The sequence below is a fragment of the Antechinus flavipes genome, chromosome 2 (assembly GCF_016432865.1).
Source record: "Antechinus flavipes isolate AdamAnt ecotype Samford, QLD, Australia chromosome 2, AdamAnt_v2, whole genome shotgun sequence".
In the NCBI taxonomy this organism is placed as follows: Eukaryota; Metazoa; Chordata; class Mammalia; order Dasyuromorphia; family Dasyuridae; genus Antechinus; species Antechinus flavipes.
Window position 1 is genome coordinate 192,534,060 of NC_067399.1, and position 19,221 is coordinate 192,553,280.

At 34.2% G+C, this 19,221-nt stretch overlaps 1 protein-coding gene across 12 annotated transcripts in view; it reads right to left on the reverse strand.

The window, feature by feature from the left end:
* Positions 1-19,221, reverse strand: part of MYT1L (myelin transcription factor 1 like) — a 692,774-nt gene that overhangs the window by 139,081 nt on the left and 534,472 nt on the right. For 11 of the 12 annotated variants that reach the window (XM_051976033.1, XM_051976034.1, XM_051976036.1 and 8 more), the window contains one exon: positions 16,239-16,450. The exons of the other annotated variant lie outside the window; for it this stretch is intronic. In XM_051976033.1, coding sequence (XP_051831993.1) covers positions 16,239-16,450 — 212 coding nt within the window. The remainder of the gene's footprint in view (positions 1-16,238; positions 16,451-19,221) is intronic. 12 annotated transcript variants of the gene reach the window in all.

Sequence of the window (19,221 nt, forward strand, 5' to 3'; positions counted from 1 at the left end):
CTCTTAAAACTTAGTGTCAGGGCTGGAATTCAAACCCATATCCTCTGAGTCTAAATCCAGCACACTCTCCATAACATAGGAGAAATCTTCAGGGGATAGGAAGCATAGAATAACGATGAAAAATAATACCCATTCACAGCTTGGACACAAAATGAAATAATGTATAGCAAACAAACAACTATGCATGACAGCCCGGTTAGAGGCACAAGGGAAATAGGGCTTTCTCTCCACATTAAGGATTGCTCATAAACTCATTTGGTGACTAGGACCTTCCCAAATCACTCATCTGTGAAGCTATTGGCTGGCCTAAATAAAGAAGACATGGGTACTGCAGATCTGTACCAGAAGCTCACTGTGATGACATGTCGGTGACCCAGATTCACAAGAGACCTGGGGACTGCTGTTCCTCAGGCCAACAGAAACCATGCCCTTTGTGAAGGTGAGGGGATGGATTTCAAGCTCAGAATGCTAACCAGGCAATGTGACTGGTGAGTCTGTCTCCTTGAAAGGAGAGAGGAAATGTAAATGCTCATACCAAGCAAGAAGGGACAAAAGATGGGAAAAGCAGGGGAAAAGGAAACTGCAGAACCTGCTAATGTCAAGACAGATTTCTAAACATGACTAATAAGATTCAAAGACAGACTCTACCTACTACATCTGTCACAATCTGAGGTTTTTAATTGTCTCCTCACTATTCTGCACAGTACTTACCTTCTTTGGAAGGTTTTTTTTTTCTTTGAAAACTCATCATCAGTAGCTGTCACACAAGCACTTTATACATACTATTAAAAAAAACCCTTTAAAACTTCATTATTATGTGGATGAAAAAAGGATGGAGATATGTCTTGATCAGAGTTTTATGTCACTAGATCTCCTTGTAATACCATATTTTTCACATAAGTCATTCAATCTTCAAGCATTGTGATATGCTGAATAGAGCATTGGACTTGGAGAAAGAAAGACCTGAATTCAAATCCTGTCTCAGCCACTTACCAGCAGTTTGATCGAAAACAAGTCATTTATTCTCTCTTGACTTATTCTTTCTATATAATGGGAGGAAGGGGTTGGCCCTTAAAATCCCTTCCAACTTTAAATCTATGATCCTATAATCTGTGTGATTTTGGACAACACTCAACCTCTAAGCCTCAATTTCTTCCTCATTTACTAGAAGAAATGGCCTCTGAGATCTTTGCCAGCTCCAGGTTTATGATTCTGTAACTACACAAATTCTAAGTTCTCTTTCAACTCAAGTTTTTGATTCTATGACTTGAGATCAAATTCTGTAATCAAAATTTGCTTGTTATGTGGCCTTAGACAATTAATCTGTGACTCAATTTCATTAATTGTAAATGGAGAAAATACTTGTATTACCTTCTTACTGAATTATTATGATGAAAATGCTTTGTAAACCTTAAAGTGCTATTTAAATGTGAAATCTTTATTTATATATTATATTAATACGTATAGGGTAGGATATAGATATTTGTCCCTCAATATATGTATATGTATATACTTACATCCCCCCCTCCCCAACACACAATGGCGCGCACATACAAACATGAATCAAACTTGGTGATCTAATTGTTGAAAGGATTTCCCAGTGAGTAAATTCTCTCTAACTTTGCTGATCAGCATTTGCTTTGCAACATACAATTTTAGACAGATATCTGGTATACTTGAAATTAAAAGACTTGCCCAGGAGATATAATGCCAATAACATGTGAGAGTCGGGACTTTCACTCCATTTTTCTTGACTCCTAGATTAGTTCTCTATCAATTATGCCACACTGCCTCTCATTATTATGAACAATTTCAACAAAATTTACAGCCAGAAGATGGCTGTTTCTAATAAAGGCCAGGTAAATGTCATAGATTCTGAGCTGAAAGGGAGCTCCCAGCTTTATTTGCAAATGGAATACATTTTTACTAGATGGTATGATTTTGGGGATACATGCAATACCACTACTCAAAAATCTTCCTCCCTCTCATTCCTGAATTCCCATAATTAAAATTATATTCGTTTGCATTCAGTATTATCTGACCTTGTAATCATCTTTTAAAGTGAAAATACTCCTGGGATACCATATTCCATTTCTAGCATCCTACTGTAAATGAGTTTTTCTATGTGACAGGTATCACGGAGATAACATACAAATACTAAACACCTGGGGAAGACAGAGAGTACTGACAAGGGACAGGATTGACTAAGGATTTGTCTCCTTTCCAGAATTGCCCACAGCCAAGCCTGTTTCTTATTGTCAGAGCCTTGGACTGGAACCTGGCCACCTGCACACTATCCTTCATGTCCTTTAGGCCATCACTAATGCCTATACTGTAAGGAAGAACGCATTTGCAATTGAAAAGAGAAAAGGAGACAAAGGGTGGTGCAGAGAAAAAGGGAAGGAGAAAAAAAAAGAGAGAGAGAGAGAGAGAGAGAGAGAGAGAGAGAGAGAGAGAGAGAGCTCACTATGTATAACACAAAGGACTGACACTCTAAGGAAAGCAATCCAATAGTTTTGCCCTCAAATATTTTCACTGTAAAGTGAGAACTGGAATAACAATATTTAATGGAAGTCAATGAGAAAAATGCCATTGAATTATTAGGATTAAGGCTGTAATATCAAGGTATTATCATTTCAAAGTTTGGTTCAATACTGAATAGGTTGTATTTTTTAATCTTTAAAAACATGATATAGAATTTCCTTATCAGACTGGTGCAACGGAGAGAATGTCAGACATGAATTAGGAAGACTCTTCTTGAGTTCAAATCTGGCCTCAGACACTTAATAGCTGTGTGACCTAGGCAAGTCACTTAGCCATGTTTGCCTCAGTTTCTTCAGCTGTAAAATGAGATGGATAAGGAAAGGGCAAACTATTCCAGAATCTTCATCAAGAAAAAACCCAAATGGGGTCATAAAGAGTCAGACATCACTGACATGACTCAACAGATAATAGGTATCCTTTCTAGATATTATTAATAAACAAATTAATAAATATTTATTAAGTGCCTACTATCTACCAGACACCAGACATGTGATTTATATTATAGGGAGTTCTCATTGTAGAACTTAGTCTGCCAATGCAGATCAGAGTTACTTAGGGGGCTGAAAAGTTATATTATTTCCCAGGGTCACATAGATTGGCTGACTGTTGTTATTCTATGTTGCCTCTTCATATACTTGTATGTATGTCCCCAAAGTCTTAGTGCAATCTAAGCTAATTAATATATTTATCTATTTGGATTGGTTTTGAACTCTTTCTGTAGAAATTTAGAGCCTGAGAATTGCCTGAGGAGGCAACTAGGAGCTTAGTAACTTTCTTATGGTCACATAGCCACTATAAGTCAAGAGTAAGACTTAAATCAAGACTTTCCAGTTTAATTTTCAGATTGGCATTCTACTTATTACACATGTTAAATAATTCAAAATCAAAAGGTTTGGGGAAAAAGTGATGAGAGAACCCTGGCTTAGGTTCAGTAGTATAGTTTAGTGAAAATATAAATCGTTGGATTTGAAATTAGAGGACAGGCATCTGAGAGCCCTTCCATTTCAGAGATTCTATGAGTCAGGGTCTGATTCTGGTTTTGTCATTGTTGCCTGTGTGACTTGGGTCTGACTTTCAGTGTTTTCATTTTCTACTTCAGGTTACACATAGAGATACATACATACATATAAATGTATCTTAAAATAGTATCGATATAGCTACATATATTTATATATACATGTATATACATGTCATTATACTATAGATGATTAAATTGGCAGAGCAATAAACTCCTTCCTATGAGACAGGTACTATAGATATTACTCATTTCCATTTTCTAGATGCTGAGACTCTGAAAAGTTAAGACACTTTCCTGAGGTCACCCAACTTATACTGAACTTAGTTTATTTATTTATTTTTTTGACACAAAGTTCAGTACTTTTTCTACTTTTACTCTCAAAGCTGTTCAAATACTGAAATAGGCAGGACCTCTTATTCTGAATATTGGGTTAAGATATTCCCAAGTTAAGTCACAGAAACATGATAACCAGGGAGTTCATGGTTCCAGGCTACTATGGGACAATGTCTAGGGAGGAGGGGGAGAAATATATGAGTGGAAGCCATTATGTCAAATACCTCCTCATGAAATCCCATCTCATTTGGGAAATATAGGACAACTGGAAATATTGAGAAACTGGGAATTAACTCCCTTCTTCCATCCCAGACTAGTGCTACAGGAGGCAAAATAGGGAAGAATGCAGAAGCAATGAGCCACCCCTGTCACTGGTGCAGAAATAGCTTTTTTGGTTTATGTAAGAGATGAGTGTTTTGTAAGATTTTTTCCTTATGAATACAGATTCAATTCATTTGCAGTTTAGGTTAGTCCATGTAGAAGTTGACTTTCGCACATCAATGAAAAACTACTTTGCTAAGTAGTTTAATCATAAAAACAGAATAGCAGAATATTTTACTTAAAAGAGGGTAAGTTAACTTGTTTTCTTTTGGAGCTGCGGACCTCAAAGAAAAAAAAATCTGTATCAAGGAAAAGCAAAATCTTCAGTTTAAAAAAAAGAGACAATAAAAAGGATTGCATTCATTTTTGTTCAAAATAAATGCAAAGGATGCATTCTCTCTCTAGTTTTATAACTGCCTAATACATTCAACATGTAATATTGTGCTTTATAGTTGTCTGATTTGATACAATCCCTCTACTATACAGAGTATAAGTTCTATGTAACCAAGAACTATTTCTTATTCAACCTTTGTTTCTCCCTCCAAATCTAATATAGTGTTTTTTCTGTAAATAGGAGTTTCTTAATAAATATTATTTTAGAGAAAATAAAATCTATACATAATTCAGTTTTATATGAAAGTCAGATTTGTGTTAGGAGTTCTTCTGAACAATCAAATTATATGATTTAGATGTTACTATATATTTTATAAATAAAAAGAAGATTTTTATCTCTGAAGGAAAGTAAGCCCCTCATTTATAACAATATTTTGTATTTGTAGATGGCAATAGATTTTTAGAGTACTTTTCCATCCATTATCTCATCAGAGGCTTAAAACAGAGACAGAGCAGAAGTTATTTTTTTCTTTTATATAAATGAAGAAACTGAGGCTCAGAGAGGTCAAATGATTTGTTCAAGTCATAAAACTAATGTAGCAAAGCCAGAAAGAAAATCCGGGCTTCTGACATCTCACATCTGTGATCTTTCCATTATGTCTGAGCTGTCAGAGAGTAAGAATTTTTGAGTAATCTTGAATACTTGTAAAGTACTTTTATCATCTTATTGGGATTATGGCATTGAAAAAATTATCAGCAATTTAGAATAATCATTAAAAAATATGGGTCTGAAATTTTCCTAAGGACACTATTATCAATGGCACTGCTTATTATCTGAACTTATGCCATAGGACTCAGGCTTTTCTGTCTACTGTGAACAGGTAATTAGATTGCTGATAGCTTATTAGAGCAGAAAGAATTTCAAATCCCCAAATCAATCAAATGTAACAATAGTTATGCTAGCAAAATATGTATCATGTAAACTAAATCAAAATGATCATTTTTTGTTTTATGTACTAGGCACATGGTAAGGTCATAATAGCTGATTTTTCATTCATCCATTCTTTAAATTAAGGGGATATTTCTGTGCTGATAAATATTTTAGTAAATTAAAGCCCCTTTATTAATCTTTTATTGATAAGACAAGCTACAGCAACATTAGCAATATTAGTTTTAAGAATTTGCTACATTTATTCACATTTGTTCACATAGGATTGTCCAATACTAAATCTAGTATATTGTTTAGTTTTAAAACAGGATGGGATTGATGAGGATGTCAGAATTATGTGAGAAAGTTGTTGCTATCTGTTTCTGCTAGTGCTGACATAATTCCCCCATTCGCTATTCTTAGTCTTTGAAGTTTTTGGAAGAATAAATAAGAGCAGTTCAAGAGATCACAACAGTGACTAAAAAAATGCTGCTATTTACTTTCAAAAAGTAGAATGATTAATGCTTTTTAATGCCAGCAATGTACCTCCATCCATTCATTCCTGCTGTGTACATAGCACAGTTCTAGCAACTAGGGAAAATCCAATTCATTTGTATTATCTATACCTATTTCTCCAGTTTAAAAGATTTGGGCTACACCTCCAAGGTTTGATTCAAATTTTAAATACAATGACAAAATACACTTTCTTCCTTTTTTCCTTCCTTCATATCCTTTCTTTTTTGTCTTCTTTCTTTCCCTTGTCTCCCTCTCTTGCTTAGACTATAAATACAGGGGATATACATGGGCTGAGCCCACTTCTAGATGGCAGGCAATTGGCAAGAAATCTGATCTGCTTCATTTCTGACCTGGGCCAGTTTGCCCTTTTTAGACACTTTAGTTCCCTCTACTCTCCATTAGTACTCCTATATTAAGGCCAAACTTAGTGTAGACATCAGATCAACATGGCTCACAGCAGCTCAGAAGTCAGAAATTCAAGAGATCTGTCAGTAACTGGGATTATAGGCTTGTGTCATCATGCTTGGCTTAATTTATTCTTATCAAGTCTTTAAAAGTCTCCTATTTCTTTTGATAATCACATCAGTGCACTGTACCATAAGAGAAATTATTTGGAGAACACTCATCCCTCAACTAAAGGGAAAGAAGAAATATCCCAGTGCAGGGAAATATCTGATCAGTAAGGTATGCTAGTTGTGTGTTTTTAGTTTTGGTTTAGACATGTGTTTTTAGTGATGTGGAAACTCCTCCAACCAATGAAGATCAGTAACTTTTATGTGTTATAAAGCCTTATAGAGTTGCCTGAAGCAGTGAGAGTTTAAGTAAGTCTTGCTTAAGGTCATACTGCTGGAATAATCAATGACAGAGCTTGAATCTAGTGCTTCCTAGTACCAAAGATTGTCCTAGCCACAACATAGCTAACCATGATGTTTCTTGTGGTTAGCTATATACAAAGGTTAAAAAAAATTCTTGAATCTGAAATATTTCCACTAGTTTTTAAAATCTGCAAGAACCTTGTTGGCATTTGTTAATGAGTCCTCCAATCTCCTTTAATCTTCCTTTTAGTTCTAAATCTATGGTCCTGGGATGTTAAAGATGTCTTTTCTTACTATATACTTGATTCCTGCAGCAAATGCATTACTATGTTTTTACAAGTACAAATCTTTATGAAAATAAGTAAAAGAATAAAGTAAGAGAATAAAGAGCTAGAACGTATTAAAATTCTGTTAGTCGGGCTTCTTTAATTTACTTTAGACTCAGGATTTCTCCAATTTAGTTCTGAGCTGAATTGACTGCAAAATATGTTCAATAGTCCCATAAAGTTGTATTTACCTTTCTGAAGTTATAATGAGTTTTATAGGCTAGCTATTTGAAATATTTTGTTTCTCTATTTCTTCATGTATGCCTTTGAGTTATTTTGTATCTTACAAATTTTCCATGGTAGAGGAAATAATAATAATAATAACAAATAATAATAAGGCACTATAAGATTAGCAAAGCAATATATAAATATTATTTCATTTTATCCGCAAAACAATTCTGGGAGGTAGATGCTCTTATTATACATACTTTACAGATGAAGAAATTGAGATGGACAGTAGTTTGGTAACATAATTCAGAGTTAATTAGCTGGTTGGTTCTAAGACCTTATTTGAGTTTTCATCTTCCCGACTCCAAGAAGAACACTCTGTCCCTTCTGCCATCTAGCTGCCTGATTGATACTCACTTTGAACATGGAGTACCTCTTCTAGAAAGGACCTATACTCATATTTTGGAGAAACCTTAGACACAAACATACCTAAGCTTTGCTTTAAAGATTTTCACAGTGTTTTCTTCCAAGGTGTGTTCAGTAAGCTAAAATGAGAGAAAAACTTAACCCTTCAGACTGCCCCAAAATGCTTCTTAAGCCATGTGAACACACAGATATGGGAGGAGACTCCATAGACTTTGGATATAATTAATAAAGTGCTGATCTTAGATACAAGACAACCTCGGTTCAAATTCTTACTGAGAGATATTAAATGTCATGCTCAGTCATACAACTAGTAAGTGTTAAACACTCAGTTTCCTCAGAGAATATTGGACTAGATAACCTCTAAGAACTATTTTAGCTACAAATCTATAATCAGTCCATATAGATTACCTCAGGCTCTTTACATATGCTAATTGGCACAACTGGATCTGGTCATTTGAAATAGGATGCTATTATTGCAGCAAGCTTTCCAAGCAAACTATGATTTTGAAGTAAAATTCTTCCATGGAAAAGAAAGCTTTTTTGAAAGAAGCTTCTCCCTACAAATTACCTATGGGATATAGGTATAATTTACTTTAGTGAACTAATCACAAAGTATTTCTAGATTATCCCTAATGTGTGCAGCATTGTGCTATGTATTATATGATATGATAGAATGTAGTGTTTGGGCTAGCTTTCTGGAAGTCCTCGGGACCATCCTTGATCTTAGTGAAGGAGTGCAGAAGGCAGAACAGGCATCACAAGGCTGGTCAAAGATAGAATGTCTCTCTTCCACTCCTTCTTAGCCCTTATATACAGTATTACAATTACATCATTACAGCATACTATGTATGTGTGAACTAGAGAACCATTACATCACTGTGCTAAGTACTAAGTATACATGTGAAGTAGAGCTCATCAATTTCACTGAGTTAACACCTTGTTTCAAGTATACTTCTCCAGAGTTCCAGTTCTCTACAATGGAAGGCTGAGATCCTACCCTCAAGGAGCTTACAATCTAGTTAGTATGGGATACTAGTTGTAAACCTATGAAACAATTAACCGAGACCATTTATAACAAATTACTAAATTTTACATTATAGACATAGGACCCTAATTGTATGGCAGATAATTATTGTAGAAGAAATTAAGAGAAGGGAGAGCTGAAGATGGATTAGAGCTTTCAGAGGAAATTCCACAGGGAAGGTAGCATTTGGGCTCGAATTTGAAGGCATGATAGAATAATGGAAAGGGATAGAAAATTCTAGGTAGGTGAAAGAGAATGGGTAAAATTAGTAGGGTAGGAAGGATCAAATGGTCCTTATGGATTTACATAGATGGATTAGGATGTATAACAAAGAGACTGACTTTATGAAACCAGTGTTATAGGAAGATTCATCAGAGCAGTAGGTGTGGCATGCTGCACAGGGTAATTGGAAGCAGAAAGATAAGCTATAAGGGAATTGCAGGAATATAGGACTGAGCAGAGAAGTATTGTAACATTGTGATGATATTGGAAGTAGAAAAAGATGAATTTAAGAGTCATGAAGACTGATTGATATGAAAGAAGAAAGGAAAAGGTCAAAGATCACACAAAATCATTTAATTATCGATATAGAACTTCAAAAATTTCAGAAGTCATCTAGTTTAACTTCTTCATTTTATAGATTTTATAGACGAGGAAGGTCAAGGAGGTAATAAATGGCAGAGGTGGAGTTTGACTTCAAATCTTGTGACTCCAAGTTTGCTGCTCTTTCTCAACAAGGATCAAGGATCTAGATCTATAGTTAGCTTAGAAGTCAATGAATCAAATCCTTTATTTTACAGATTAGGAAACTGGGTCTAGAGAGGTTAAGTGATTAGCTAGGTCCTTTGACTCCAAAACCTCCTCTGTTACATTTCCTTCAGGCTTTTGAGCTGGGAAAGTTAGGAACCTGAGAATAATATGAACTTAAGTGGAAAATTTAGGAAATCATTGTAGAAAAAGATGTTAAGGAATATGGTTTTTGAAAAGATGAGTTTGAGATACTATTGTAATAACCAACAGGAAGATAAAATATGAAAGTATAGCTAAGGTGAGAGTGTAGGTAAACTAATTGAAAGTTTAATGTAGAGATGACCAGGAAGTTGGGGACATGGTCTTGGCAGGTACAAAAAGTCAAAGGATAAGAATAAGAAGAGACAGAATCTAGGAAGTGCTGTGCAATGGAAATCAAGAAAGTTTAATCTTTTTAAAAGGAGTAGCTAGAGATCACATGGTGAGAGTTGTGCTTGAATCTTGATCTGACACTTATAATCTGAATGACCTTAGGCCATCTTAACTTTTTTGGGATTCAGTTTTCTCTTCTGTAAAATTAGGGGATTGGACAAGGTGACCTCTGAAATCTCTTCTAGCTCTAGAGATATTATCTTAAGGTATATGATCTTATGATTGTGAAAAGATTATTTAGAGTTTGATAAGGCAGAAGTTGTTAGGTTCTTTCAAAAGAGTAGTTTTATTATGGTGTTGGGGAAGTAGCTAGATTGTAGGAGTTTAAGAAATGAATGAGAAAATGAAAAAGGAAAATAAGGAATAGCCTTTCTGTTTTAGGAATTTGGCAGAAAAATGAATGATTAAAAAAGGGGATATCAGAGCAAAAGAACCTTGGATTTGAAATTAAAGGACCTGAGTTTGAATCTTGGTTTTTATAATTTGCTATTTGTGAGACCTTTCTGGGTTTCAGTTTCCTTACTGAATTAGGTTAGATAAATAAAATAAAATTAGATGGGTGGGCTCTGAAGTCTCTAAGTTCTGTTTGGCTTTAGGGTTTTCATCCTATAATCTTATGTTTTAAGGATAAAAGAATGGGGACTATTGATTGGGAACTGCAGTAATATAGGGGAATGAGAGATGAAGTCTTACAGTAGATGAGATGGGATGACATTCATTTACATACACTATCAATAAGATGATGTATAAAAATTCTTTAGAAATATAAACATGATCTATAAATTATAACTATCATCATTATTGTCAATATTGAACATAATACTCCAAGTGAGTAGGTTTGGCAAGGAGGCTCTGTTGTGCTACAGTTCCCTTTTAATGTCCTGACCCAGTTTCCCTAATTGTCCTACTCAGTTACTCTGCCTAAGGTTATAATAATTCCCTCTTAATGTTTGATAAGATCAAGGTCTTATATCTTAGGCATCATTAGAATATCAGAAGCCTCTCCAGTTCCTCCCTCCATTATGTCACCCTAGGTGCCTGCCTCCATTATGTCATACCCATCCCAGGTACCTCCCCCATTACATCACTGTTCTTGTTACTCTATAAAAGAATCTTGTTTCTGACAGTCACTGCTGGATACTTGGAGATGATAGTCTCATTCAGCCCTGGAACCAAACCATGGATCCATTTGGTCCCAGTAAATCTCTCCCTTTCAAATAAAATATTAAATTGTTCTCTAATCTCTATCCTGCCTCAGTTTCTCCAGCATTACAGTTCATGGGTTATAGATAGAGGGACAACTTATCAGTAAAGATGTGTTAGAATCTTATAAATTGCTAGTTTCAGAAAAACTTTATTCCAGGGTATTGAAAGAAATAGTGGATGCAATTACTGAACCATTATCAGCATTCTTTTAAAGCTCATAGAAAATTGAATAAGTATTATAGGTCTGGAAACAAGCAATATTCTGCCTCCCTTTCCCTACCAATTAAAAAAAAAGAAGGAAGAGAATTGAATCTATAAGTTCTAGAACAATGAATCTGAATTTATTTGCTAGACATTTCTAGAAAGTACTATTAAAAGAATGGTATCACAACATTTAGAAAGGAAAGCAGAAATCACTTCATGCTTTCATCAAGTACACATCATGACAGACTGAACTATTTTCTTTTGTAGGATCAATACACTGGTAGATCAGGGAAGTATTGTTTATACAATTTACACATTTCGGCAAAGGATGCAACATATTTCTTTTATTTTATTCTTTGATCATTGGTGCAGAAATGTGGGTTAAATGTTAGTACAGTTAAATGAGTTCAAATTTGGTTGAATGATTGGAACAGGGAATAGCCATTAATAGGTCAATATAAATTTGGAATAATGCCTCTAAAGAGCTGTATTTAGTCCTGAGCTTTTCTGTGTTTTTATCAGTGATTTATATTAAAGCACAGAGATCTGTGTTTTGTAAATGGAACAAAACATGGAATGAGAGCTATGATTAAAAAAAAAAAGCTGGATGGTCACTTGATTTTTTTTTTTTTTTTTGGAGGAGCTTCTTATCTAACTGGAACTGGAACAAATGATCTCTGACGTTTGTTCTTGACTTTGTGATTTTTCTTTTGATTGTGTAAATACTCAAGAAATTCAAGAAAGAAATTCAAGCTGAATGGGTAAAATAAAAATCATAGATAACCAGAGACAAGGGTGAATGAAGTAAAAGTTAAAGGACTTAAGTAACCTATATGATTAAAAGGATTAGTTGTGTTCCCTCAATAGAAATAGAGAAGTTAGGAAGAAGAGGGACAATTTGTTTTTGGAAGGAAGAAAGAGATAACACATTCTCTTTTGGACAGTTCATTTCTAATTAGAATTGTTTAAAAGGAAGTTGGTAATGTGAGTCTAAAATTCAGGAGAGAAACTTGGGCTGGATACATGAATGCTGGAGGTTTCTACCTAGAGTGTGAACACAGAAAAGACAGGTACTGCTTCATGTAAGTGATAGACAAGGTTGATGATCATTCATTGGGCACTAAAAAGAAGAAGCTTTTTACAGTTAGCAGAAAAATCAGGAGCAAACAATGTCATGAAATCATAGGGAAAGAAGGGTTTTTAGAAAGGGGGTTATTCAAGTGTCAAATGGAGCAGAAGGTAAAAAAGGCAAGACTGAATAAAATCTCATCAGATATGACAAATAATAGTTTGTTAAGAACCTTGTAGAACACTTTTGGTTTAATAATGAGGTTAGAAGACAGATTGCTGCAAGATTGAGAATGAAGATGAGATGAAAAAATAGAGGAGCAAGAATTATATAGGTAATTTCCCTCCACCCTACGTTAGTTATGAAAGGGAGAAGAAATGGAACAATAACTTGAGGAGATAATGGGATCAAATTAAGATTTTTAAAAGTTGAGAAAGATCTAGACATATTTACAAGTAGTAAGAAAGAAGCCAATAAATAAAGAGAGAGACTGAAAATTAAGGGTGGGTAGTGAGGCGTAGAGTGATGCATCATGTAGCTTGGGGGTATAGTACAACCTTCCAACATTTTTTACAATTATAAAGATTTGAATATACCAAGAATTGAATCATGTACTCTCCAAAAATATTCATTTGTATTACAAAACTGTTGTAACCTGATTGGTTTGTAATATTACAGCATCAAATCTTCATGCCATCCTCTGAGCTAGTATTGTAAAGGACATGATGGTATTTTTTATGAGAATATATGCTCTCATCACCACTGTCTTTAGTTTCTTAATTCCTATTACTTTTCAGACACTCTATTTTGCCATTATTCTTAAAAAAGATACAAAATCACTTATATTCGGTATAGTGAAAAAATAATTAGATTTGAAGATAGAAGGCCTATGTGAAAACCTGGCACTGCCATTTACTGTCTCTGTGAACTTCACTGTATCATTCCACCTCTAGGCTTTGGGTTTAAATGAGATGGTTGAAATAGGTGATTGCTAAAGCTTCTTCCAGTTCTAAATTCTATAATAGTATTTATTCAATTCAGTTCAACAAATGCTTATTAAATTCCAATGATGTGCAAGATATCTCTTTATTACCTATCTCATTAAATTAAGAATTTAGGGAAGGACATTTTCAGATTATGAAGCAACTCTCTAGAAACCAATTACATTTAAAAAAAACAATATCCAGGAATAGTTAATCTTAAATCCAACCAACTATCCTGGATCTACCAATTTAATTCTCAGTGAGGACTTTCTTCAGTTTCTTTCTTATCACGTTCAAAAACATAGGATCAATTTACATTATTCATTATGAATGATGGGAAAGTTATTTATTCTTTAATATGTATACCCAAGTATTTGTCAAGGACAGTGGAACTAACTTTTTAAAATAATCAGTAAAGACTTGTTGACTGACTGAGGTCCATGTTCTGCATAGCTTTTTGACAGTGGACACTCTGTCATGGCATGAGAATCTGAATTGAATGTGATCGTAATTATTTGAGCATAGTAACATCTGTTGTGAAAAATTCACTTTGATCATTTTTTTTGTGTTGACTACAAATTAACTCAGGATTTCCTTTTCTCATTATGAAAGTTCAATCTAGTCATGGGCACAAGAAATTAGGATAGTCTTAAAATGGAAAAAAAAATCACCTAAAGTAAAATGAACACCTAATGGAAAGTTTACTCACATTTAAAAACCAATGGAATTCAAATCAGAACGTTCAGTTTTGTGTAGTCTTATTTAGATTCTTTACTTTCAGAGGAAAGGATGAATCAAAGCAACATATCCCTAAATCAGTAATTTATGTTGAGAACCAGCTTTTAGATATTTCTTGGGCTAATGCACATTAAGCTTATCTTCTAAAACCATGTTTGTCTGTAACCATAGTTTTGTGAAATGAGAATTGATGTTCCCAATGTTGGGCAAAAAAAAGCAAATAAAAAAGTATTCTGATACATTTTGGCATCATTGACAAAAACTGAATTTTCATTTCAGGTGTACTTTTGTTTAGATTCAATTTATTAAAACTCATTCTCTAAGCATTCTGATGGAAACCTTAGTATGTGGGACTTTTAATTAAACATTTCGCAAATAGTGAACAGATCTTAAAATAATTTCCCCCTCTGTTGTAAGAACATGGAGAAGATTTTTAAACAAGCAAAGGCCTATACCTTGTAATATTTTATCAAAATTTATCTACAAATGGTTCATTTAGGAATCTATAAGAGAAAAAAATGGGCCTTATTCTACCCCTTTAAAACAACTATTGACCAAGTTAATAATAAAATGAATTGACCTATTGTAAACATTTTTGGAAGCTTTTGTCAATGGATTCAAAATATGTATAGGAGAAATACCTATTTTCTTAAGAAATCCATGGATTATGTTTCTTGCTTGCTTGTATTGTATTATATTTTTGTAATTTCTTTTTTTATTTCTTTATACCATCATATTCATGATTTCTCTCACTCAGAAAGAGGAAACAGGAAAGAAACAAATAAAACAGTTCTATTGTGAGATAGCAGATACATTACATCCTGTTTTTTTCCCTTCTTTCTCATTCCAGAAAGCAAGCATATGATTCTTGAGTTTTTGGAAAGATATGGAATGGAACAGTTGGGTTTTCAAAGAAGCCGAGAACACAGTAGGGGCGACTACTGTGTTTCCAAAGTGTGCCTTATCACTGTCCCCATATTATCTATCTCATTATTACAGTTTCTGTAGTTTTTTGTTGATTCTACATATTTTGGGTTGCTAGTATCATGGGGGTCTGGCACATGTGCAGACCCCATCAGCTTGTTCAGAAGGTTTTTTTTTTTAATGTGAAAGATACTGGGGAGATGGTTTCAAGGAAAATTGTGATATTGTGTAAGAAAAGTGCCATGAGGAAATTATGGAGGGGGCATGGACATTCTAAAATTGGTTTAGATTGGCTAACCACATTATTGGGAGAAGCCTTTATTATTATTGTTATCATTAACAATAATAATACCATTTTCATAGTGCTTTATGGTTTGCAAAGCACTATCCATACTATCTATATGTTATCTCATTTGATCCTCACAACAACCCTGTGAGGTAGGTGCTATTATTATCCTCATTTTACAGGGGAGGGAAAAAAAAACTGAACAGTTATATGACTTGTCCCAAAGTTACCCAGGTAGGAAATGTATGAGAAGGAATTTGAATCCATTTCTCCCTAAATCCAAGTTCAGGACTCCTTTCCAAAGATACTGACAGTTCTCGCTATGCAGCCAATAGGAAAAGGTTGTACTATTTGATTAGTTAACAGAACCAGCTTCAGAATGTCCATGCATGTTTCACACTGTTTCAAAGTTACTGCTTGTGTACATTATTAGGATTTTTCCAGAAGCCATCTTTCCCATTGTCTGTCATATAAAAAGAAGCCATTTGAACAAGCTGATGTGCCAGACCTCCATTACACTAAACTAAAGATCCTGTCTGAGCTACAGGTTGGATAAGTTGAATTAAAAGGTCTCTTACCAAGACCAGGCAAAATAATCATCCTGATTCTTTCCTTCCCTTTCTGTAAGCTCCAAGGTTGTGGTACTCTGGAGGTGTGGAGAGAAGGAAACCTTCCCTGTTCTTCCTAAGCATCCAGTGGGGCCAATTCACACATACCTGTGTGAACTTTGGAGGGTTCAAGTACATGGTGTCATGCTGCCAATGTGGTGGCAATCCTTTGGCAAGTGCTGAATGACCACAAACATGAGCCTTATTTGAAGGCAACTGATATATACAATAACAACATTATTAATGGCAAACTTGTCTCTCATGTATAAGAGTGTGCACCTCCTACCATCATATCCTTTGGGGGATATATCCCTGGTTTGCACCTTGGGGGCTATGGCTCTCTTGCCATAAGTATGATTGTCGTAAGTGTTATATTCAAACGACGTCTTGGAATATTTCTCTAGTTCCTTGGCCAAGTTGGAGCGAGGTGTGGTTGTGGGGACATTGTTTCTGTAGCCATATTGAGGGATCTCTAGTTGCTTTACGAAGCACATCGGCCTGAAACATAAAAGATATGGAAAGTTGTTATTATGCATGTGTTTAGGATACAGTTTGGATAAAAAGCAGACAATTTTAACAAATTTTATTTTAAAAACCACAACTTATCTCTGTATTTACAGTTTTGCTTTATGAGAAAAATGCTGCATATTTTCCTAAGCCATAGCTAAACATTAATTATAGTATCAAATAGACTTCCTATCTAAAAGCAACTACTTCTGAATTCAGAAGTTCAATTTGATTGTTATTCAGTTTTGTCTGACTTTCCATTACCCCGTTTCTTGGCAAAAATACTAGAGTAGTATGCCATTTCTTTCTCCAGTCTATTTTACAGATGAGGAAACTGAGGCAAAAGGGTTAAGTGACTTGCTGTGTGTCACATAGCTATAAGTATCTCAGAGTAGATTAAAACTCGAAATGGAGTCTTTCTGACTTCAAACTCAATGTTGTATCCATTACATCCCCTAACTATGCTGAGTTCGAAAGTATGTTTCATTAAATTTATTTACAATATATCCATTGTTTCTTTAATTACTATTCCTTATAGAAGTTGGGTAGGAGTGAAGAAGAGTTATGAAAAGCAAACTTGGTTGGAAGATTTCCATATCAATTTATTTTGGCAGAAATCAGAAATAGATATAGAAGTTCTCAAGTAGGCCAAAAATATTGTTTTCATAGAAAATAATAAGAGGAAATGAAATAACTACTCTTATAAATGTAGATTTAGTGAAATCATCTAGCTGGAAAACAGAGTGGATATATATGTATAGATGTGGTACTATATAGTACAAAATACTCACATATTTCTTTCAATATTAATTAATAATAATTATTAATATTAATTTATTTGTCTGGGCTTTGAAAGTATTCAGGTATCATCCATTTACATTCACAACTCCCCAACCCCCTACTTTTTAATCACAAGATTCAGGAGTCTAATAAGACATTTTGTTTTGCTTTTTCTGAAAGTATAAAGTATTTATGAATATTTTCATATATGCAGCATTTTTTACACTATCTTTGTAGAAAAATCCGGAGTTTCCAGGGAGGAAAATTTTTTTATTTTATTTTATTTTTTTTACTTTTTAAAGTATGTAATTACTATTAAGTTACCTGGAATAGTAGGTAGAGAGTCATTCTTGAAGTAGGGAAGAGTTTGATTCATGACTTAGCTCTGAAATATACTGGCTGATTCTGTTATCAAAGGCAATCACTAAACCTCTAACTGTCTTATAGAACTTTCAAAGAAAGTTGAAGATAAGAAAGTCAGTCAACTGGCCTTTTTATTGTTCCTTATATGCACCACTTTACTTATTAACTTCATGTCTTTGCACTGATTTTCCTTTATAAATTTTGAACCCATTCCTTTCTTATCTCCCACTCTTGGAAGCTTTCAAGACTTAGCTTCAGTACTATCTTTTGTAATCCTCCTCCTTCAATCAAATTTGTACCTAATTTGTGTATATGTATAGATGTAAATTTCCTTAGATAGAATACCAGTTTCTTTAGAACAAGGACAGTTTAATTATAGCTTTTTATCTAATGTGCCTTGGCACATGGTAGGTGCTTAATAAATACTTGAAAGTTGATTGATTGACCTCTCACTGTTGAAACCATAAGTCTGGAAAACAATTGTTTTAAGTATAAAGCTATGATAAGTTTTAACTTGGGGTTTCTTGGAGTTCATGAAATTAAAACAAAATTGTGTGTGTGTGTGTGTGTGTGTGTGTGTGTGTGTGAAGACAAGCTTAATGCAATATATTGGTTTTCTTTGTAATCTTATATCTTTGGTTTTATGCATTTAAAAACATTCTTCTGAGAAGGGATCTATAGTTATAATCAGGCTTGGAAAGGTGTCTATGGTACACAAAAAGGGTCAAGAGCTTCTTTGCTGGCAGGAATGATGAAATCATAGGTCTGAAAAAAAATGTTAAAGCTAAAAATATCATAATGGCAAATGCTTTAGCTGGAAAGAACCATAAGCAAATTCATGTATTAGGTTTTAATTTCTAATTCTCTTGTGAAGATTAACCATTTGCTCACTTAAGTTCCTACATACTGATGATAGATATCAGTACATGAAATTCTTATTGAAGCTTAAAGTGCAAGTGTGAAATGTTAACAGACCCATGAAAGAAAATGCACATTAAATCTCTTCTCCCAAGTCTCATTTTGGTCCAGAGGTGACCATGACTTCTCAAAGGCTGTGCCTGAGTAGCACAAGCTCTGGTAGATCCTACCAAAATGGAAAGGTCTTTGGGACTGACTAGATAATAGACTCAGTTTGTCTATATTTATGAATTGGCCTACTGGTGAAAGATTTTTTTCTTGCTTTAGCCACTCATAAAGTGGCTTATTACTTATTACTGAGATGTAGAAATAAAATGTAAATTTCTTGAGGCCAGGGACTATTTCATTTGTGTACGTGTCTCAGTATCCAACACAGTGTCTTACACATAGTGGTCACGTACTATAGAATTCAATTGTATACTGTGTCTATAAATCAACTCACATTTCCTTGAAATGTTGAAGCATTCATTTTAAATTATATGAGGATACCAAGAGACACTGTCCATTATAAAGACAGAATGTCTTATTCAAATAAATTAATAATTAGAGTTGACATTATTGTAACCAGCAACCTAATTAATGAATTTGCTCATTAGTTTTCCTTTTTAGATATATGGCTACAGAGGACTTTAATTTCTCTACATTCATTGTTGTGAAGCACTTTATGTAGATTATCACATTTGATCCTCACAAAAACTCAT